The 23,244-nt window shown below is 40.2% G+C and overlaps 1 protein-coding gene across 1 annotated transcript in view; it reads right to left on the minus strand.

The window, feature by feature from the left end:
* The window catches only part of LOC121009531 (A disintegrin and metalloproteinase with thrombospondin motifs 2-like), a 775,073-nt gene that overhangs the window by 194,106 nt on the left and 557,723 nt on the right, over window positions 1-23,244 (minus strand). The window contains exon 17 of the mRNA XM_040442735.1: window positions 11,134-11,287. Within this exon, the coding sequence (XP_040298669.1) occupies window positions 11,134-11,287 (154 nt within the window). The remainder of the gene's footprint in view (window positions 1-11,133; window positions 11,288-23,244) is intronic.

Raw genomic sequence — 23,244 nt, forward strand, 5'->3', positions numbered from 1 at the left:
ATGGACAGAAGTGCTGAATGGGGAATATGTGGCAATAAATAGATAATCTAACACAATGTTAATACTGCTTGTTAAGTGACAGATGAATTATGAAGTGTAGAATGTATATACACCGGATGATGTAAAAAGTTGTCCTCAAGAAATCCAGATATAATCAAGTCCCACTAATGTTGGTAGCCAATTTGGATTAAGAAATGATACTGTACAGTAAATTTGCGGTAATCAGATGCAGTGATACTTTGCTCCGTCACTGACTCAACGGCGTCCCGCTTTCAGTCAGAAAAGGAATCCAGCAATAGGCAATAGTTAGTGAAGGAACGCTCTTACCAAGGTTGGAGGGATCTCACAGGTAAGAGAAACCTCTGCCGTCTGTCGAAACTTTTACTCCCGATTTTCTTGTTGCGGTCAGGTGCAAACCCGTAGTCAGTAGTATGGATCACCTGCTAGCAGTTGGATTTTCTGCACGAGGTCCCGCTTGTTGAGATCTGGATAAGATGTCCCAGCTTTTCGGGCAAAAGTTTCAGACCAGGCTTTATTTCGTAAGGCGGCTCAGAGTTGTTCCTTGATAAGTTCAATGCGGTGCACTCGCATAAAGTTGGGGGGTCAGACCAGACGCGTTTCGGGGCTAGAGTATCCCCTTCCTCAGTGGCTTATCCGACCTCCCCAAAAGACCCTTCTTTTATACTCAGCAAAGGAGAAAAAACCCGGTTCGGATTCTGGTTCCGGAGGTCCTGTGAAGGGCGTTTTCCAATCAGGAAATATTTCCATTATCACTGTGATATAGCGGATTTTCGTATTCTATTTCTTTGACATTGGTGTGTATCCACATATATAAACTCATAATATCTTGTGCAGTTGATATGTTAAGTGAACAGTAATAACTTTATGTGTCATTGCGATTCCCCTGCGCTTTTATAAAACGCCCGAACAATAGCACAGTGACTATTATAAACGTAAATAGATAATCCATCATATATAAACAGCATTTTAAAAGTAGTGTCAACATTTGTATATAATAGAAAAAGGAGAAAATTAAGAATTTCCTAATTAAATAAATGTTAGGAGAACATGTGTACTACAAAGCTATCAACATAAGTATTGGTACGATAAACAGGTTATATATCTATATACCTATAGCCTCTATGTATAAATATTTAATATCGCTTATTAATTTATTAATTTATATGAAGTCTTCTCTAAAATTCCAAAAGACATGAAGTGAACAATCTATGTATTTGATGATGACCGGAAATTTGCATAAAGTAATAAAAACATATATAAATATTTGGTTCATTTTCACAATATATTTTTGAAAAATATATTTCTTAACATTTTTTTGTTCATTTTCAAAACATATTTTTGTATATAAAAACCATCAATATATATTTCTAAAAAACAAAATTTGTATATATGGGTCATAAACATAATAAAAAATATATAATGTTAAAAATGTTAATAAATATATCTCTAATATTTATAAAATTCAATAATGATCCCATAAACTCCCAAAAAAAAGGTAAAAGTTCATAAATATTCATAAAAAGATAAATTACATAACGAATATTTTTGATTATTTTTAAAAATTATTTTTGATTCTTTAAAAAAAAAAAAAAATTTTTTTTCCCAAAAAGAACTTATGCTGTATAGCACAGCTCACTCTCAAAGGCAGGCCCCAACCCATCCCTGATGGTTTAAATGCAGAGTATGAAATTTTTGGCTTTTTATAAATATGGGTTGGGGCCTGCCTTTGAGAGTGAGCTGTGCCGAGTAGCTTTATGCCCCGGCTGGCTCCCCCTCGACGGCAGTCCCTTATCTTACAACATCGACTGACTGGGCATGGTATTCAATTGAATTTTCTATACAGCATAAGTTCTTTTTGGGAAAAAAAATTTGTAAAAAATTTTTAAAGAATCAAAAATTTTTTTTAAAAATAATCAAAAATATTCGTTATGTAATTTATCTTTTTATGAATATTTATGAACTTTTACCTTTTTTTTGGGAGTTTCTGGGATCATTATTGAATTTTATAAATATTAGAGATATATTTATTAACATTTTTAACATTATATATTTTTTATTATGTTTATGACCCATATATACAAATTTTGTTTTTTAGAAATATATATTGATGGTTTTTATATACAAAAATATGTTTTGAAAATGAACAAAAAAATGTTAAGAAATATATTTTTCAAAAATATATTGTGAAAATGAACCAAATATTTATATATGTTTTTATTACTTTATGCAAATTTCCGGTCATCATCAAATACATAGATTGTTCACTTCATGTCTTTTGGAATTTTAGAGAATACTTCATATAAATTAATAAATTAATAAGCGATATTAAATATTTATACATAGAGGCTATAGGTATATAGATATATAACCTGTTTATCGTACCAATACTTATGTTGATAGCTTTGTAGTACACATGTTCTCCTAACATTTATTTAATTAGGAAATTCTTAATTTTCTCCTTTTTCTATTATATACAAATGTTGACACCACTTTTAAAATGCTGTTTATATATGATGGATTATCTATTTACGTTTATAATAGTCACTGTGCTATTGTTCGGGCGTTTTATAAAAGCGCAGGGGAATCGCAATGACACATAAAGTTATTACTGTTCACTTAACATAACAACCCCACAAGATATTATGAGTTTATATATGTGGATACACACCAATGTCAAAGAAATAGAATACGGAAATCCGCTATATCACAGTGATAATGGAAATATTTCCTGACTGGAAAACGCCCTTCACAGGACTTCCGGAACCAGAATCCGAACCGGGTTTTTTCTCCTTTGCTGAGTATAAAAGAAGGGTCTTTTGGGGAGGTCGGATAAGCCACTGAGGAAGGGGATACTCTAGCCCCGAAACGCGTCTGGTCTGACCCCCCAACTTTATGCGAGTGCACCGCATTGAACTTATCAAGGAACAACTCTGAGCCGCCTTACGAAATAAAGCCTGGTCTGAAACTTTTGCCCGAAAAGCTGGGACATCTTATCCAGATCTCAACAAGCGGGACCTCGTGCAGAAAATCCAACTGCTAGCAGGTGATCCATACAACTGACTACGGGTTTGCACCTTACCGCAACAAGAAAATCGGGAGTAAAAGTTTCGACAGACGGCAGAGGTTTCTCTTACCTGTGAGATCCCTCCAACCTTGGTAAGAGCGTTCCTTCACTAACTATTGCCTATTGCTGGATTCCTTTTCTGACTGAAAGCGGGACGCCGCTGAGTCAGTGACGGAGCAAAGTATCACTGCATCTGATTACCGCAAATTTACTGTACAGTATCATTTCTTAATCCAAATTGGCTACCAACATTAGTGGGACTTGATTATATCTGGATTTCTTGAGGACAACTTTTTACATCATCCGGTGTTTATACATTCTACACTTCATAATTCATCTGTCACTTAACAAGCAGTATTAACATTGTGTTAGATTATCTATTTATTGCCACATATTCCCCATTCAGCACTTCTGTCCATGTTGCGACTGAGATGAGGCTGTTGGGTCACAATATTACAATTGGGTGACCAATTCAGCAGCACCTCGGCCGCAGAATTCACAGAATATCTGCCTTGAATATTGTTTTATCTAGAGGTAACGTTTTAACCATTAAATTATATACTATTAAATTATATGTTGTATATCCCCCTATTGGATTCATATTTTATAATTGAGTAACAATAAATATCAGCTACTAAATATCCTAGGTGTGCCCAGTCATTTTTTCTATAGTTATATATATATACTCTGCCCTATGAAAAATCGTGGGGCTCTCATCAGATACTGTGACAGTCTGGAGTCTTATGAAGGACCCCAGGCCTGTCAAATTGAGCTGCCTGCAAAACTGTGTCTGTGATACAGCCTAAGGCTACTTTCACACCTGCGTTCAGGTGTCCGCTCGTGAGCTCCGTTTGAAGGGGCTCACAAGCGGCCCTGAACGCAGCCGTCCGGCCCTAATGCATTCTCAGTGGAGGCGGATCCACTGAGAATGCATCCGTCTGCCAGCGTTCAGCCTCCGCTCCGCTCAGTGAGGCGAGCGGATCTGTCCAGACTTAAAATGTAAGTCAATGGGGACGGATCCGTTTGAAGATGACACAGTATGGCTCAATCTTCAAACGGATCCGTCCCCCATTGACTTTCAATGTAAAGTCAAAACGGATCCGTTTGCATTATCATGAACAAAAAAAAAAAAAAAAAAAAAAAAAACATTATTTGTTTTTTTTTTCATGGTAATGCAAGCAAATCCGTTCTGAACGGATCTAAGCGTTTGCATTATAGGTGCGGATCCGTCTGTGCAGATACCAGACGGATCCGCACCTAACGCAGGTGTGAAAGTAGCCTAACAGACACAGTTTTTACGCCCCACCCCTTGGTGTTTTTAATCAGAGTAACAATGGAGCTGGACCCTCCGTGTTAGAGTAGGTCCCACCTGATAAGAAGCTACCTTGTCGTCTGGTAGGTGGGCCCAACATATTTTCAATAATATGCGCTAAGAGCTTCTTCACTGCTTATCAGTAAGTATTGGCATCATGTATTTGACCCTGTTCACACATTCACCTGTTCACTCAGTCTTAGTGCATTCAGTAGTGTGCTGCTACTTTGTTTGCTGTATTATTGCCGGCTATACTGGGAAGTCATAAATGCAGGTATTAAAAAGCTGAGACTTTCGCCAATATGTTCCGGTCAGGAAAATATCGGAGCCCTTCATGCACCACGTCACGGTCACTCAGCATGGCAAAGGGTTCCTACCACTACTCTGACTATGGTGTGAACAGGGTCTGAGGGTGATGGAATCCAGCTCACAGCAAAGCTTCCACACAACTGCCCAGCAAGGATACTGGTGCAATGTGAACAAGACCATACTGTGAGCCACACCCATATCAGACCCTGTGAAGGAGGTATAACAGGTGCAAAAGAGTGTTGGAATGCCAGGTAAAGGCACACACACTACAAATCAAACAAAACAAAAACACCAAAAAATAGTGGCAATTTTGGAGGAGCTGCTCAGCCCCTGACACGGTGGCGTGTCTAGATTGGGGGAGCAGCCCAGCCGCATGTGGACCGCAATTATCGACTATCCCCAGCAAAATATGCATACAATGGAGGACGTCGGCGCGGTCCACATGCACCACAAGGACAAGCTACAGGGAATGTAGCAAAGCATCATATGAGACACCAAGAGAAAATGCACCAAACAAATAAGCTACTGACTATACTGGGAAGTCATAAATGCAGGTATTAAAAAGCTGAGACTTTCGCCAATATGTTCCGGTCAGGAAAATATCGGAGCCCTTCATGCACCACGTCACGGTCACTCAGCATGGCAAAGGGTTCCTACCACTACTCTGACTATGGTGTGAACAGGGTCTGAGGGTGATGGAATCCAGCTCACAGCAAAGCTTCCACACAACTGCCCAGCAAGGATACTGGACCCTGTTCACACCATAGTCAGAGTAGTGGTAGGAACCCTTTGCCATGCTGAGTGACCGTGACGTGGTGCATGAAGGGCTCCGATATTTTCCTGACCGGAACATATTGGCGAAAGTCTCAGCTTTTTAATACCTGCATTTATGACTTCCCAGTATAGTCAGTAGCTTATTTGTTTGGTGCATTTTCTCTTGGTGTCTCATATGATGCTTTGCTACATTCCCTGTAGCTTGTCCTTGTGGTGCATGTGGACCGCGCCGACGTCCTCCATTGTATGCATATTTTGCTGGGGATAGTCGATAATTGCGGTCCACATGCGGCTGGGCTGCTCCCCCAATCTAGACACGCCACCGTGTCAGGGGCTGAGCAGCTCCTCCAAAATTGCCACTATTTTTTTGGTGTTTTTGTTTTGTTTGATTTGTAGTGTGTGTGCCTGGACCCTCCGTGTTAGAGTAGGTCCCACCTGATAAGAAGCTACCTTGTCGTCTGGTAGGTGGGCCCAACATATTTTTGATCAATAATATGCGCTAAGAGCTTCTTCACTGCTTATCAGTAAGTATTGGCATCATGTATTTGACCCTGTTCACACATTCACCTGTTCACTCAGTCTTAGTGCATTCAGTAGTGTGCTGCTACTTTGTTTGCTGTATTATTGCCGGCTATACTGGGAAGTCATAAATGCAGGTATTAAAAAGCTGAGACTTTCGCCAATATGTTCCGGTCAGGAAAATATCGGAGCCCTTCATGCACCACGTCACGGTCACTCAGCATGGCAAAGGGTTCCTACCACTACTCTGACTATGGTGTGAACAGGGTCTGAGGGTGATGGAATCCAGCTCACAGCAAAGCTTCCACACAACTGCCCAGCAAGGATACTGGTGCAATGTGAACAAGACCATACTGTGAGCCACACCCATATCAGACCCTGTGAAGGAGGTATAACAGGTGCAAAAGAGTGTTGGAATGCCAGGTAAAGGCACACACACTACAAATCAAACAAAACAAAAACACCAAAAAATAGTGGCAATTTTGGAGGAGCTGCTCAGCCCCTGACACGGTGGCGTGTCTAGATTGGGGGAGCAGCCCAGCCGCATGTGGACCGCAATTATCGACTATCCCCAGCAAAATATGCATACAATGGAGGACGTCGGCGCGGTCCACATGCACCACAAGGACAAGCTACAGGGAATGTAGCAAAGCATCATATGAGACACCAAGAGAAAATGCACCAAACAAATAAGCTACTGACTATACTGGGAAGTCATAAATGCAGGTATTAAAAAGCTGAGACTTTCGCCAATATGTTCCGGTCAGGAAAATATCGGAGCCCTTCATGCACCACGTCACGGTCACTCAGCATGGCAAAGGGTTCCTACCACTACTCTGACTATGGTGTGAACAGGGTCTGAGGGTGATGGAATCCAGCTCACAGCAAAGCTTCCACACAACTGCCCAGCAAGGATACTGGACCCTGTTCACACCATAGTCAGAGTAGTGGTAGGAACCCTTTGCCATGCTGAGTGACCGTGACGTGGTGCATGAAGGGCTCCGATATTTTCCTGACCGGAACATATTGGCGAAAGTCTCAGCTTTTTAATACCTGCATTTATGACTTCCCAGTATAGTCAGTAGCTTATTTGTTTGGTGCATTTTCTCTTGGTGTCTCATATGATGCTTTGCTACATTCCCTGTAGCTTGTCCTTGTGGTGCATGTGGACCGCGCCGACGTCCTCCATTGTATGCATATTTTGCTGGGGATAGTCGATAATTGCGGTCCACATGCGGCTGGGCTGCTCCCCCAATCTAGACACGCCACCGTGTCAGGGGCTGAGCAGCTCCTCCAAAATTGCCACTATTTTTTTGGTGTTTTTGTTTTGTTTGATTTGTAGTGTGTGTGCCTTTACCTGGCATTCTAACACTCTTTTGCACCTGTTATACCTCCTTCACAGGGTCTGATATGGGTGTGGCTCACAGTATGGTCTTGTTCACATTGCACCAGTATCCTTGCTGGGCAGTTGTGTGGAAGCTTTGCTGTGAGCTGGATTCCATCACCCTCAGACCCTGTTCACACCATAGTCAGAGTAGTGGTAGGAACCCTTTGCCATGCTGAGTGACCGTGACGTGGTGCATGAAGGGCTCCGATATTTTCCTGACCGGAACATATTGGCGAAAGTCTCAGCTTTTTAATACCTGCATTTATGACTTCCCAGTATAGTCAGTAGCTTATTTGTTTGGTGCATTTTCTCTTGGTGTCTCATATGATGCTTTGCTACATTCCCTGTAGCTTGTCCTTGTGGTGCATGTGGACCGCGCCGACGTCCTCCATTGTATGCATATTTTGCTGGGGATAGTCGATAATTGCGGTCCACATGCGGCTGGGCTGCTCCCCCAATCTAGACACGCCACCGTGTCAGGGGCTGAGCAGCTCCTCCAAAATTGCCACTATTTTTTTGGTGTTTTTGTATTATTGCCGGGTAGCTTGCACCTGCGATTTGTCTCTGGAGGTGCTGTTCCGTTTTTTGGTTACAGCCTAACAGGCAGCCAGTAAAATCTCAATAGATTGCAATAGTATTAATTTGCAGTCTATGGTACAAGAAGTTAGAAGATTACAAATTCAAGTCCCCCAATTATGTGAAAAACAATGTTTTTAAAAGAAATAAAAAAAAACACAAAAATATTACATTCAAATCATCCCTTTTTCAGAATTTTATATTATAAAAATAATCAATAAAAATAAACACAATAGTTATCACAGTATCTGAAAATGTCAGAATTCTTAAAATATAAAATATTTTTCCTGCATACCGTAAAGGGAAAAAACAAACAAAAGAAGAAGTGTTTTAACCAAAACTATAGAAAAAAATAGAAATGTAAAAGACAGATAAAAGCAACCAAGCTGGAGACAGAGAGACTTATTGCCAAAGAGAGTAAGACTAACCCTAAAATGTTTTTCAGTTACCGGTATATAAATGGTAAAAAGCTTAAACCCGAAAGTGTTAGCCCTTTAAACAGTGATGAGGGAGGCGTTGTGGTGAGAGATGAGGAGAAAGGGAATATATATATATATATATATTTTTTTTCTAAGAGATGCTATCCTGGAGTGTCCCGATGAAAATATGAGTATAATGCTGTATCAGCACAGCTTCTTGAAGGATCGGTCCTGTCAGACTAGTTTAATCAGTTTCTATGAGGAAGTAAGTTTTAGACTTAACCAGGATGGCATATAGTTTGAGTCAAAGGATGGCATATACTTTGAATTCTCCAAAGTATTTGATACTGTGCCACATAAAAGGTTGGTATTGTAAGACAGTGACTGGAAAAGTAGTAGAAAATCGCTATATTTTGCATAGGCTTCTGTTTACAATGTACTAGACTACAGGAAGTGGATATCTCAACTAGGACAGCTGGGTGAGATATCAGAAATCCAGGAAAGATAGGTTGCCTTAGCAAAACATTGTTTGCTGAGGACTTTGGTTAATGGTGTTGTCGGGCCTGGATTTTTATAAAATGATAAGCAGGTTGGTAGTGGGGCTCCTCATTCCCTTCCTGTCCAGAACAGGTTTCCTATAGAGCTCTCAGCCAGGTGATGGAGCTCCGCTGGTTGAACAGACCGTCTTTCATCATTACTGCTGAAGTCTGCTAAAAAGGACACTAAGTTTACTTTGTGTTGTGTAGTGTGGCTTAGGCTACTTTCACACTCGCGTGGTGCGGATCTGTCTTGTATCTGCACAGACGGATCTGCACCAATAATGCAAACGCTTGTATTAGTTCATAACGAATCTGTCTTGATTTACAATGAAAGTCAATGGGGGACGGATCCGTTTTCAATTGCACCTTATTGTGTCAGTGAAAAATGGGTCCGTCAGACTGTCTAAAAAACGCAACAGAGACCAAACAGAGCCAAACTGATGCATCTGAACAGATCCTTTTTTATTCAGAATGCATTGGGGATGAACTGATCCGTTTTGGGCCGCTTGTGAGAGCCCTGAAACGGATCTCACAAGCGGACCCAGAGACGCTAGTGTGAAAGTAGCCTTAGTTAGTGCTCAGCCGAGCAGGAATTTATTTTTGTGTTTTGCCTGAATGTAAAAGTCTTATATTTTGTTTGTGTATGAAAATAAAGAAAACAGGCAAATCCCTGTGTGAACTGTGCCATGGTGTCACTGTCTCTGACTGCTGTGCCTATCCCTATTGAGCTGACCCCCACAATGTATATAAAATGAGAATGCTTGGACTGGGAAAAATGTGTGTATGTGGGTAAGTAACTGGCTCAGTGATAGAAAACAGAGGGTGGTTATTAACAGTAAATACTCAGCTTGGGACACCACTAGTGGGGTACAATAGGGGTCAGTATTAGGCCCTATTCTCTTCATTATTTTTACTAATGATCTTAGTTCTGGGCTCCTGTGAACAAGGCAGACATAGCAGCGCTGGAGAGGGTTCAAAGAAGGGCAACTAAAGTAATAACTGGAATGGGTGGACTACAGTACCCAGAAAGATCAAGATTATTTATTTTAGATAAAAGATAACTATGGGGGAGATCTAATAATTATGTATAAATATATCAGGAATCAGAGATCTCTCCCATAATCTATTTTTATCCAGGGCTGTGACTGTGAGGAGGGGACATCTTCTGCGGTTTGTACACAAACATAGAAGAGGATTCTTTACGGTAAGAGCAGTGACACTATGGAACTCTCTGCCTGAGGAGGTGGTGATGATGAACTTAGTAAAAGTGTTCAAGAGGGGTCTGGATACATTTCCGTAGTGTAATAATATTACAGGTTATAGTTACTAGAGATGGGTTATTGATCCAGGGAGTTATTCCGATTGCCTGCTTGGAGTCGAGAATTAATTAATTTCCCCTAAAATAAGGAAAATTGGCTTTTACCATACAGGGTTTATGCCTTCTTCTGGATCAGTTTGCAGGATAACAGGCTTAACTGGATGTATGCAAGTCTTTTTTCATCCTTCAGAGGATGACTGGCATCTGAGGGGTTAAACTGCTGGGATCTGTGTTATCTCCAATCCCAGCAGTGAGAGTCAGAAGTCTGCTGTATAGTACAGTCAGCACCCACAAGTGTAAGAACAGTTCAGCATAACTTCGATTCTGTACACATAACTTATATTACTTATTCGTCATCAGGTACATAGGCAGGGGCAGATTGGTAACATAAAGTAGCCCTAGAAAAAAAAATTAAAGTGGTGCTATGTTGTAGGTGGGTCCAAATTGAAAGAAGACGGGCCAAAACAAGTAGGCGGGGACAACCAAAGTGGGCAAGGCCTGCAATACCACAGTGCAGCATACAATACTGCCCCAGCAGAACCAAATAACACAGGACTGTACAAAATACTGCCGCCCCAGCCACAGTATTCAATTGTATCACCATCATGAGGACGTTAATACAGTTCAGGAGGGCACCTGCGGCCAATGAGCTTCAGATCATTATGTACCTGGCCTGCGGCCATCTAGAAGGCTTGGGAGGCCCCCTGGGAAATTTCCCTGTAGGGTCCATGGCCCATCCGCCACTGTACATAGGACTTGGACACTGGTGTAACAGTATATCAGATGGTTTATAGGTCTGTGAAGTTTAAACAGTAAAAATATAAAATTTTTACTATAATTTGCTAAACACAATAATATATTTCAGTTCTAAAAAGCAGATAAGCAGAATGATTACCTCCTCCGCACGGTTTGGAACAGGGAGTCCATTTCTTTAAAACCCACTCAACCACATCCTCTTCCAGTACATAGTTGTTACCTACATTTAAGGTATCTTCATGTATCATGTACTTATAAGACAATGAAATTCTAACACTTCCATGAGGAATCACCTGAAATACAGAGAGAATGCATTTGCATATCAAGCACAGAAAATGTTGCTAGCTACCATGTAAATGTATGTCAATGTATAAACTACAGATTTCCCTGCAAAAAATAAGCCTTTACACAGCTCCTCAGATACAAATATAAAAAAATTTGCGGATCATAATATCGCAACGCAAAGAATTAAATAGTATTTTCAATGTTTTTTTTTAAGTATTAAAGCACAAGAAAAACTATATAAATGGGTATCGCTGTAATCATACTGACCCAGAGAATAAAGGTAACAGATCAGTTTTACTGCATAGGGAACATCATGAAAATAAATCCCATAAAACTATGGTTGAAGTTTTTTCCAATTCCATCACATTTGGAATTTTTTTCAGCTTCCCACTACAATGTATGCAATGTAAAATGGTGCTAGGGTGTTATGGCTCCAGTAAAGCATGGATTAAAAAACCAAAAATTGGAAATCGGTTCAATCCTTAAAGGGAACCTGTCACCGGGATTTTGTGTATAGAGCTGAGGACATGGGTTGCTAGATGGCCGCTAGGACATCCGCAATATCCAGTCCCCATTGCTCTGTGTGCTTTTATTGTGTAAAAAAAACGATTTGATACAAATGTAAATTAACATAAAAGAGTCATATCTTACTTGTGTGACCAGAGAAGAGTCATATTTTCAAGCTCTGACTCATCTCAGGTTAATTTGCATATGTATAAAATCAGTTTTTATATACAATAAAAGCACACAGAGCTATGGGGACTGGGTATTGCGGATGTGCTAGCGGCCATCTAGCAACCCATGTCCTCAGCTCTATACCCAAAATCCCGGTGACAGGTTCCCTTTAAGGGGTTAGAGAGCATCTGTCAGCAGATTTGTACCGTTGAAACTGGATGACCTGCTTGACAGCTGAAGGCATCTATGTTAGTCCCATGTTCATATGCGCTTGCATTGATGAGAAAAATTAAGTTTTAATATATGCAAATGAGCCTCTAGAGCCCTCTGCGCTTTTATTGACTGAGTCAGGCAGTGTAAATATCATCGCGCCTTGCCCTGTCATACTGAAGAGGGTGTGGAAGTTGCAGAGAGGCCAGAGCCTCTAGGTATAAAAGCAATGCCCTCGTTGCTCTTAGAGGATTATTTGCAAATTTTAAAACTTCATTTTTATCAGCAATGCGGGCAAATATGAGACCAACACAGGTGCCTTCTGCTGCCAAGTGCACATGCAACAGGGCAGCCAGTTTCATATCTACAAATCTGCTGGTAGATGCCCTCTAATGTAATTAAACTAGAGATAAGTGAACCTTTTAAGAATCGAGTATGTCTAGTATGCTACTTTGGGTTTCTTTGTAATACATATGTGATGTCTGGGGAGTAATCTCTCATCACGGAGAGCAACAAGTATGTGTAGTATGTGTGCAGAATATTGTTGGCAGGCAATGTCCCTCTGGGTTTCTGGGAAAGATATTCAGATTAGCTTTCCTAAGCCCATCTCATCCCAGCTAATCTAAGATGTATTAATTTTCATACATTTTCCCAGAAACCCAGAGGAACACTGACTGGCTTACTATACACCTCATGCATATTCGGTGACATACATAGGAAGGAATAGTACCCCAACCGAGGCTTCTCAGGATAGCCAAACAGCACAGCAATAGATAAAAATCTTAATATGAAAAGGCACTGATAAAACAGTTCAAGGCTACCACTGACAACTTAGTGGACAATGTATACATTTTAACTAAAGAAACTTCAAATTTGTTTCGGGTGTGATTTGTCAAACTTTTTGAAAAGTTAAATTCAGACCTGAATTGATTCTGAACTAATCTAATATGCTCCAAAAAGTCTACAAATTGTTGTATAACACCTACTAGAATCATATTTATTCTAAAAAGCCTCAATAAACAAACATGAGTCTAGAAGAGAGACTCACTCACCCAATATTCAACTGAAAGTGAGGCAGGCAATCTAATTTTCCATCCAAAAAAACTAGAATACAACACCCTGAATTACAATTCTCTCAATAAGACATAGAAGCTACCTCTGCTTACAGAAAGACAAAAGAACCAGAATGTCTCAAGAGAAAATTGGCTTGCTTAGCTGACTGGCCTTGGGAAGTACTCCTTGTGGTGATCTTTATTACTAAGGAGACCAAAAGATATTCTTCAAGACTATTGTATACCAGAAACTCTGCTCTCACTTTCTGGGAACAATAGATGCAAATTTGCATATCTTAATTCTGCTGGCATCAGATAGGATATCCCCTCTTTTCATTTTTTCTTTTTACGCACGCTAATATTTGGGTTTCTGGGAAAGAATTTCAAATTAGCTTTTCTTCAAAAAAATAAATAAAAGAATGTTAATCCTATCTAGCTTTTCTTCTAAAGAAGCAAAAACGCTAATCTTATCTCATGCCAGCCGATTTTAACATATATACATTTGCATATATTCTTCCTTAAAACCAAGATTAAGGTCACCTGGCATACAATACTCATCGTGCATATTTTTCTGGTCTCCCTAATAATAAAGTTCAACCCAAAGCAAGGCACTTTTCTCTTGAGATATTTCAGTTCTCTTGTGCATCTGGAACGAGAGCTAGCTTGCATGTTTCATTGAAAAAAGTGTAATCCTGGGTGGGATTAAAAAAAGCAGCATATTCTTCCAGTCACTGTTCAGCGTTTAACCCCATAAGGACCCATGACATGCATGTACGTAATATCTGGCCGAGACTTAAAGACCAGTGACATACATATACTTCATGGTGATCAGCGGCAGGGGTCCGGCAGTCACTGATAGCCGGACCCCTGCTGTATGCGGCGGCATCGATGAAAACACTGATGCCGGCGCATTAACCCTTGCACTGCCGCAGTCAGCGCTGACCGCGGCATGTGCGTTGTATGGAGAGGGAGCTGCCATCAGGTCCCCGTGCTGTTGTGACGGGGACCTGATGGCAGGGAAGGCAGCCCAATGCCTTCCTTAGGCATCGTGGCTGCCTTCCGTGACAGCCTGTGAGATCCAGCCCCCTGGATCTCACATGCAAGCAGGCTGAAGTGTATTACAGTATGTAATACACTTACAGCCAATGCATCACAATACAGAAGTATTGTGATGCATTGTGAAGGGGATCAGACCCCCAAAAGTTGAAGTCCCAAAGTGGGACAAAAAGTAAAGTAAAAAAAAAGTTTTACAAAAAAATGTTTAAGTTTCAAGTAAAAAAAAGTGTCTTTTTCCCAAAATAAAGTAAAAAAAATAGGAAAAAATAGGAAAAAAAAAGAAAAGTAGACATATTAGGTATTGCTGCGTCCATAACGACTGGCACTATACACAAATCACATGACCTAACCCCTCAGGTGAACACCGTCAAAAACAATTAATAAAAACTGTGCTAAAAAAAAAAAATTTGTCACCTTATATAACAAAAAGTGTAATACCAAGCGATCAAAAAGTCATATGCACCCAAAAATACTGCCAATCAAACCGTGATCTCATCCCGCAAAAAATGAGACCCAAACTAGGAAAATTGCCCAAAAAAAATAAAAAATATGGCTCTCAGAATATGGAGACACTAAAACATGAATTATTTTGTTAAAAAAAATGCTATTGTGTAAAATAAAATAAAAAGTACACATATTAGATTTTTTACACGTCCATAAGAACCTGCTGTATAAAAATATCACATGACCTAAACATATATTTCATGGTGATCAGCGGCAGGGGCACCGTAAAAAATAAAAAGTGTCAAAAAAGCAATTTTTTGTCACCTTACATCACAAAACGTTTAATACCAATCAATCAAAAAGTCATGTGCACCCTAAAATAGTGGCAATCATCTCATACCTAAAAAAAAATAGCCCCTACATAAGACAGTCGCCAAAAAAAAAAAAATAATATATGGCTTTCAGAATAACCAAACAACCAAAAAAAGTCATATTTGGTATTTTCGCATCCCTAACAACCTGTCTATAAAAATATCACATGATCTAAACTGTCAGATGAACATTGTAAATAAAAATAAAAACGGTGCCAAAACAGCTATTTTTTGTTACCTTGCCTCACAAAATGACACAACAAAAAAGGAGTGCGTGACACACCAATGTAGAAAAATGCAAATCTATTTTATTAATGTATCAATAAAAATGTACATGGTGCATAATACATATAAGTAAATGAGCAGGGACAACCACAGTCCTATATCGCCCTACTATCAGCCCAGACACATAAATCGTGATAATGATATCTCAATTGCGTAGTACAGAAAGTATAAAAAATATATCCAAATGGATGTGATGCAGCAAAAAACAAGAGATATATTGGAACTAAGTACGTGCCCCAAAATACTGAACGGCAATGCTACCTAGGTCCAGAACAGACACGTCTAAATATCAGGCGGTGCACAAAGTAATGAGGCTACATACCAACAAAGCTGGAACTGACACCAGGGCAATGGCGCTCCTCGACGCGCGTTTCGCGTGTTGTTCGCTTCCTCAGGAGGAGTTAAATGTAATATAGAGCAACCAAAAATCATATGTACCCTAAAATAGAACCAACAAAATTGTCACCTTATCCTGTAGTATCCAAAATGGGGTCATTTTTGGGGAGTTTCTACTCTAGGGGTGCATCAGGGGGGCTTCAAATGTGACATTGCAACTTAAAATTATCCCAGTGAAATCTGCCTTCTGCGTTCCTTTCCCTCTGCGCCCTGCCGTGTGCCTGTACAGCAGTTTACGACCACATATGGGGTGTTTCTGTAAACTACAGAATCAGGGAAATAAATATTGAGTTTTGTTTGGCTGTTAACCAGTGCTTTGTTAGCAGAAAAAAAAAAAAATGGATTAAAATGGAGAATCTGCCAAAAAAGTAAAATTCTGGAATTTCATCTACATTTTCTTTAATTCTTGTGGAACACCTAAAGGGTTAACAAAGTTTGTAAAATCAGTTTTGAATACCTTGATGGGTGTAGTTTCTAAAATGGGGCCATTTATGGATGGTTTCTATTATGTAAGCCTCACAAACTGACTTCAGAACTGAACTGGTCCTTAAAAAGTGGGTTTTGGATTTGCTTCTAAATTTCTAAGCCTTCTAATGTCCCAAAAAAAGAAAATTTAATTTACAAAATGATCCAAATATGAAGTAGACATATGGGAAATGTAAAGTAATAACTATTTTAGGAGGTATCACTATCTGTTTTAAAAGCAGAGAAATAAAAAAAAAAAGTATAAATAAAAATGAAATATTTTGACTCAAATTTACCACTGTCATGAAGTACAATATGTGATGAGAAAACAATCTCAGAATGGCTTCGATAAGTAAAAGCGTTTTAAAGTTATCTCCACATAAAGTGACATGTCAGTTTTGCAAAAAAATGGCCTGGTCCTTAAGGTGAAAAATGGTAGGGTCCTTAAAGGGTTAAATAAACTTATGTAGCAAAACTAGGAACATAGCTAATCCAGCTTCACATCTGCAACTAGCTCTTTCAGGACAAAAGCTTGTTTCAAAGCAAATAATCATTCTTTTTTAGTTTAGAGGCATTGGAGGGACCTCTGGATGGGCACAATTTCTTATGGAGACCAGTTAAAGGGCATCTGTCAGCAGATGTGTACCTATGAAACTGGATATTCTGTTGCATATGATCCTAGAGACAGAGTACAGTCACAAAAAAGCTTCTATTTCAGTGTCAGGGACAGTGAGGCTAATGTCACGGTCCTAACTGGCTGGACGTTAGGTCATCTGACAGCCTATCTGTTTTCACTTGTTGCAGTGTTGTTGTTGGTAATGACCACACCTCTTGTCTCAGGTGTAGCTTGGGGTCATTACTGCTCCTCTATTTGGTCTGGACTTACACTGTGGTCCTCATTTGAGTTCCTGCTCATCCATTTTCTATTGAAGATAAGTGTACTTCTCTTGGTATTTTGTTGCTCCTAATTGCTTGTTTACTAGGCCTCAGGGAGATGCTGGTTCGTTCATCTGGGAAGGAACCAGTAGTCTCAGACCCTGTTACTAACCCTATGGATTTTCAGGGTTACTAGGGCCTAGGTTTCCAGTGTATGAATATTCCCACCTTCAGGGTCTATTCATACTGACAGGAGTCAGGGCTAGGTTTAGGGTGTCCTTAGGTGGTCACCATTTCCCTTTCCCTAGCCTTGAGGCCTAGTTCCTGGTCATTTTCCTTTTGTTGTCATTCTGGTGTTCCTTCCCTCCCCCTACAGTGTGACAGCTAAAGACTAGAAAGAAGCACGGAGCGGAGGCTGGGTGTGCTAGACAGTGCATTCTAGCTGAGAACCACAAATGCAGCTACCTGCAAGAATATTTTTTTCCATTTGAACATAAATACAGCTTTTTGTTAGGTGTGGGTGGGGAGGAATAAGCTCAGTACTGCTGCACAGCATATGTTTTACACTCTAGAGGGTAATGTTTTAAGCCTCAGTGAAAAGACCTGAAATAATAGTCCAAAATCTGGGATAGGCATCTCCATGTTGTTCTAGCGGTTTGCTGTTTACAAAAATAGCAGTACAAGTGTACAATGCGTGTTTTTCAATCCAGAGGGTAGTGTTTTAAATTTCAGAGTAAAAACACAAGAAATGCTAGGCTGAAATCTGTGATAGGGCATCTCCAGTCTTTTATTTTGCAAAAATAGCAATAAAAGTGTGTAACGAGTGTTTTACAATACAGAGGGTAACATTTTAACTCTCAGTGAAGACACATGAAATAGTAGTCATAATTGTGGGACTGAGCATCTCCAGACAACTCAAATGTTTTTGTTTTTTTTGCAAAAATAGAAGTATAAAATGCTTGTTTTTCAATCCAAAGGATAGCATTTTAAATCTCAATGAAAACAACTGAAATAGTAGTCTGAAATCTGTGACAGGGCATTTCCAGACAGTTCAAGGGTTTGTATGAAAGGGGGGGGGGGAGGATAATTTCATAGTAGCCCAACAGCATAAAAGCTCAGTAGCTCAAAAGCATAAAAGCCGTATTCAGAATCTGCATATTTGAACATACATAAGACATTATGCCCAAATCTTTTAGTGGTGCTGATATTGTAGTATTTCCAAAGTAAATTGTCAGTAGCAGTGTCTTCAGTGTGTTTGTAGAAAGGAAAAGTTCCAGAAAACAGACTTGGAAACTGTTCCATACTTTGTGTGACTGTGTACATTAGGCCAAAAATGTCAGGAATACGAAAGGGTTTCAAACTAAAGTCCCAGGGCCAGTCCCTGTCCTCCCAGAGCCAGAATGTGGGTAGTAGCAGCACCATCTATCCGCCCAGAAGTAGTAGTAGTAGTAGTAGGCTGAAGTTCTCCCTAGCTTACGAAAGGCGAAACATATCAAAAGAGGATCGCAGCAGAATGACATGGAGGTGACTCCTGAGTCTGATACCGTGCTTTGGAGCCAGGGGTTACAGCATTCCTCCTGCTTCAACTCCCTGCAGCCCCAAAGAAGCCTTTCAATGTCAACCTCTCTCTCTTTAGCACCCCTTCCTAACGGGGCGCCTTCTTTTTTCCGAAGAGGCAAAAAACACCAAATCACCTTAAGGCATAGAGAGTCTTCCCTGTTGACAACTGGTGTGGGAGCAATCAGTTTGGACTGTCCTGAGGAGGAGGTTCAGGAGGGGAAGACCCTATGGGTAGCTGTGTTGGTGTTTGGTGGTGGCAATAGTGGCACTCGTAGCCACTGTATCATAAGTAAGGGCAGTGGCAGTCAGAACATAATACAGAGCAGGGAATGGGGAGGGGGCAAAGAAGCCCACCATGATATATCAGAGTCTGATAAAAGTGGCAAGGAGGGAGAGGACTCAGATGATGATTGTGTATTGCAGAGGACCTAGGAGAAGAATTTGGGTGCCAAAGAGGAGGAGGGGAAATATGACGAGAATGGTTGTGGTGGCAATAAATAGTGGAGAAAATGTATAGCTAATATCTCCAAAAGAACTGGAAGGGCCAGATCTGCTTATATTGTGTTCAGCTTGGGAACTGCTGATGCTGCTAATACTGTGGGCACAGGCGCAAAGCTTGCCATACCCACTCCAAGCTCGGCTTCCACTAGCTCTGTGTGAGCAGCTCCCGTACGGCGCAAAAACCACAGCCGTGTGCAAGATCTGCAGGATAAAATAAGCTATGAGCGTTGAAACACAAACATAGGTATGAGAGCTCTATTGCAGCACATGAGGTGGCATCACCGGATCCTTTGGGAAAATAGAACTGGCCAGCATTCTCAAGCAGAACAAGTTTGCCCTCCTTATCCTCTCTTGTTTGTTGCAGCCAGGCTGCACCCCAAGCAATACAGTGTCCTTGTCATTGTCATCAGCTTCTTCTCCTGCTAAGACCCCACCTCCTCCTTGTTCTCCACTCCATTGTGAGGCATTCATAACGTAATATGCGGCCATGAAAAAACTATTGTCACCCAGCAACTAGCTTGTCTACAAGCTGAATCCCCACCTGGTCAAGTTGCTGGTTGGCTCCCATAACAGGTAATTATCCGCCTCCTTCACTTCTAGTGATCATTTCATTGGGGCCATGCACACATCTATATTTATATTATTGGCTGTCTATACATTTAAATATGAAAAAAATGTTTTAAGGGTTTAACCCCTTCCTGACATATGGCGTAATAGTATGTCACGGCAGCAGGTGCGTTCCTGCATTTTGACGTACTATTACGTCATGGAGATTGGGCGGGCACCGGAGCGGTGCGCGCCCGATCACTGCAGGGGCCCGGCAGTCCCTGGGAGCCGAGCCCCTGCTGTATCCGTCGGCATCGCTGTACAAGCCGATGACGGTGGATTAACCTCTTCTATGTCGCGATCAGCGCTGACAGCGGCATACAAGGGTTTAGCGGTGGGTGAGGGAGCCCATCGGGTAACCCGCGATGCTATGGCGGGGACCCGATGGGTAAGAAGGCAGCCCGATGCCATGCAGAGGCTGCCCAATGCCTTGCACGGCATTGGAACCTGCCTTCTACGGGTGCCTAGGAGATCCAGCCTCTCCTAGGCAACCTGTTAGTGTATTACTCCGTGTCATACACTAACAGGCAATGCATTACAATACAGATGTATTGTAATGCATTGCAGAGGGGATCAGACCCAAAAAGTAAAATCCCAGAGTGGGACAGAAATAAAATAAAAATAAAAAAAGTCAAAAAAAATTAGTTTTTAATTAAAAAAAATGTAATTTCAAGTAAAAAAAATAAAAAACATCCCTTTCCCCTGATTTTATATAAAAATATGATAGGATATAAAAAAGGAAAACACACACATATTAAGCACCGCCGCGTCCGTAACAACCGTAATATATCACATGATCCACTCTGTCCAATAAACACCGTAAAAAATAATAACTGTTTAAATAAAAGCTATTTTTGGCACCTTACATCACAAAAAGTGCAACACCAAGCAATCAAAAAGGTGTATGCCCCCCAAACTGGTACCAATAAAACCGTCACCTCATCCCGCAAAAAAAGAGCCCTTAGCTAAGACAATTGTCCAAATTTTTTAATTACATTTTTAAACTATAGCTCTCAGAACATGGAGACAAAAAAACATCATTTTTTTTGTTTCAAAAATGCAATTATTGTGTTAAAGTGAAATAAATAAAATAAAAAAAGCATACATATTTGGTATAGCCATGTCCATAACAACCAGCTCTATAAAAATATCACCTAAGGCTGGGTTCACACCGGCGTTGCGGAAAAATGTGCGGGTGCGTTGCGGGAACACCCGCGATTTTTCCGCGCGAGTGCAAAACATTGTAATGCGTTTTGCAATCGCGTGAGAAAAATCGCGCTTGTTTGGTACCCAAACCCGAACTTTTGTGAAGAACTTGGGATCGGTGTTCTGTAGATTGTATTATTATTATAACATAGTTATAAGGGAAAATAATAGCATTCTGAATACAGAATGCATAGTAAACTAGCGCTGGAGGGGTTAAAAAAATAAAAATAATAATTTAAATCACCTTAGTCCACTTGATCGCGTAGCCCGGCATCTCCTTCTGTCTCCTTTGCTGAACAGGACCTGTGGTGAGCATTAATTACAGGTAAAGGACCTTTGGTGACGTCACTCCGGTCATCACATGATCCATCACCATAGTAAAAGATCATGTGATGGATCATGTGATGACCGGAGTGACGTCACCAAAGGTCCTTTACCTGTAATTAATGCTCACCACAGGTCCTGTTCAGAAAAGGAGACAGAAGGAGATGCCGGGCTACGCGATCAAGTGGACTAAGGTGAGTTAAATTATTTATTTATTTATTTTAACCCCTCCAGCGCTATTTTACTATGCATTCTGTATTCAGAATACTATTATTTTCCCTTATAACCATGTTATAAGGGAAAATAATAATGATCGGGTCTCCATCCCGATCGTCTCCTAGCAACCGTGCGTGAAAATTGCACCGCATCCGCACTTGCTTGCGGATGCTTGCGATTTTCACGCAACCCCATTCACTTCTATGGGGCCTGCGTTGCGTGAAAAACGCAGAATATAGAGCATGCTGCGATTTTCACGCAACGCACAAGTGATGCGTGAAAATCACCGCTCATCTGAACAGCCCCATTGAAATGAATGGGTCGGGATTCAGTGCGGGTGCAATACGTTCACCTACCGCATTGCACCCGCGCGGAAATCTTGCCCGTGTGAACGCAGCCTAACTCCTCAGGTGAGCACCATAAAAAATTTTTTAAAAAAACGTGCCAAAAAAGCCATTTTTTGTCACCTAACATCATTTAAGGTGCAACACCAAGCGATCAAAAAGGTGTATGCCCCCCCAAAATAGAACCAATCAAACTGCTATCTCATCCCGCAAAAAATGAGATCGGTCAAAAATTTTTAAAAACTATGGCTCTCAGACTATAGAGACACTAAAACATCATTTTTTTTGTTTCAAAAATGCTATTATTGTGTAAAACTTAAATAAATAAGAAAAAGTATACATAATAGGTATTGCGACATCCGTAACGACTTGCTCTATAAAATTATCATGTGACCTAATCCCTCAAGTGAACGCTGTAAAAATAAATAAATAAAAACTGTGCCAAAACAACCAATTGTTTTGGTTACCTTGTCTCAAAGTGTAATAATGAATGATCAAAAAATCATATGTACCCAAAAATGGTACGAATTTTTTCCCCAAAAATGCTTTATTATGTAAAATTGAAACAAAGAAAATAGCGCATGATCTAACCTGTCAGATGAACGTTGTAAAAAATAAAAAATAAAAACTGTGCCAAAACATCAATTTTTTGGTTAAGTTGCCTCAATTTTTTTTTATATAGAGCAATTAAAAATCATATATACCCCAAAATAGTACCAATTAAATTGTCACCTTTATCCCCTAGTTTCCAAAATGGGGTCACTTTTGGGAGTTTCTACTGTATGGGTGCATCAGGGGGGCTTCAAATGGGACATGGTGTCTAAAAACCAGTCCAGCAAAATCTGCCTTCCAAAAATCATATGGCGCTCCTTTTCTTCTGTGCCCTGCCGTGTGCCCTTACATCAGCTTAAAATCACAAGTGGGGTGTTTCTGTAAACCTCAGAATCGGGGTAATAAATGTTGAGGTTTTTTGGGCTGTTAACCCTCGATGTGTTAAAGAAAAAAATGGATTAAAATGGAAAATCTGCCAAAAAAGTGAAATTTAGAAATTTCATCTTCATTTTCCTTTAATTCTTGTGGAACACCTAAAAAGTCAACAAAGTTTGTAAAATCTGTTTTAAGTAACTTGAGGGGTGTAGTTTCTACAATGGGGTCCTTTATGGGGGTTTCTATTATATAAGCCCCAAAAAGTGACTTCAGACCAGAACTGGTCCTTAAAAAGTGGGTTTTGGAAATTTTCTTACATTTTTTTTAGAATTGCATCTAAAATTCTAAGCCTTCTAATGTCCTCAAAAAATTTAATTACATTTACAAAATGATAACATAAAATAGACATATGGGGAATGTTAAGTAATAAATATTTGAGGTATCACTTTCT

Source organism: Bufo bufo, chromosome 1 (genome assembly GCF_905171765.1).
Source record: "Bufo bufo chromosome 1, aBufBuf1.1, whole genome shotgun sequence".
NCBI classification, from domain to species: domain Eukaryota; kingdom Metazoa; phylum Chordata; class Amphibia; order Anura; family Bufonidae; genus Bufo; species Bufo bufo.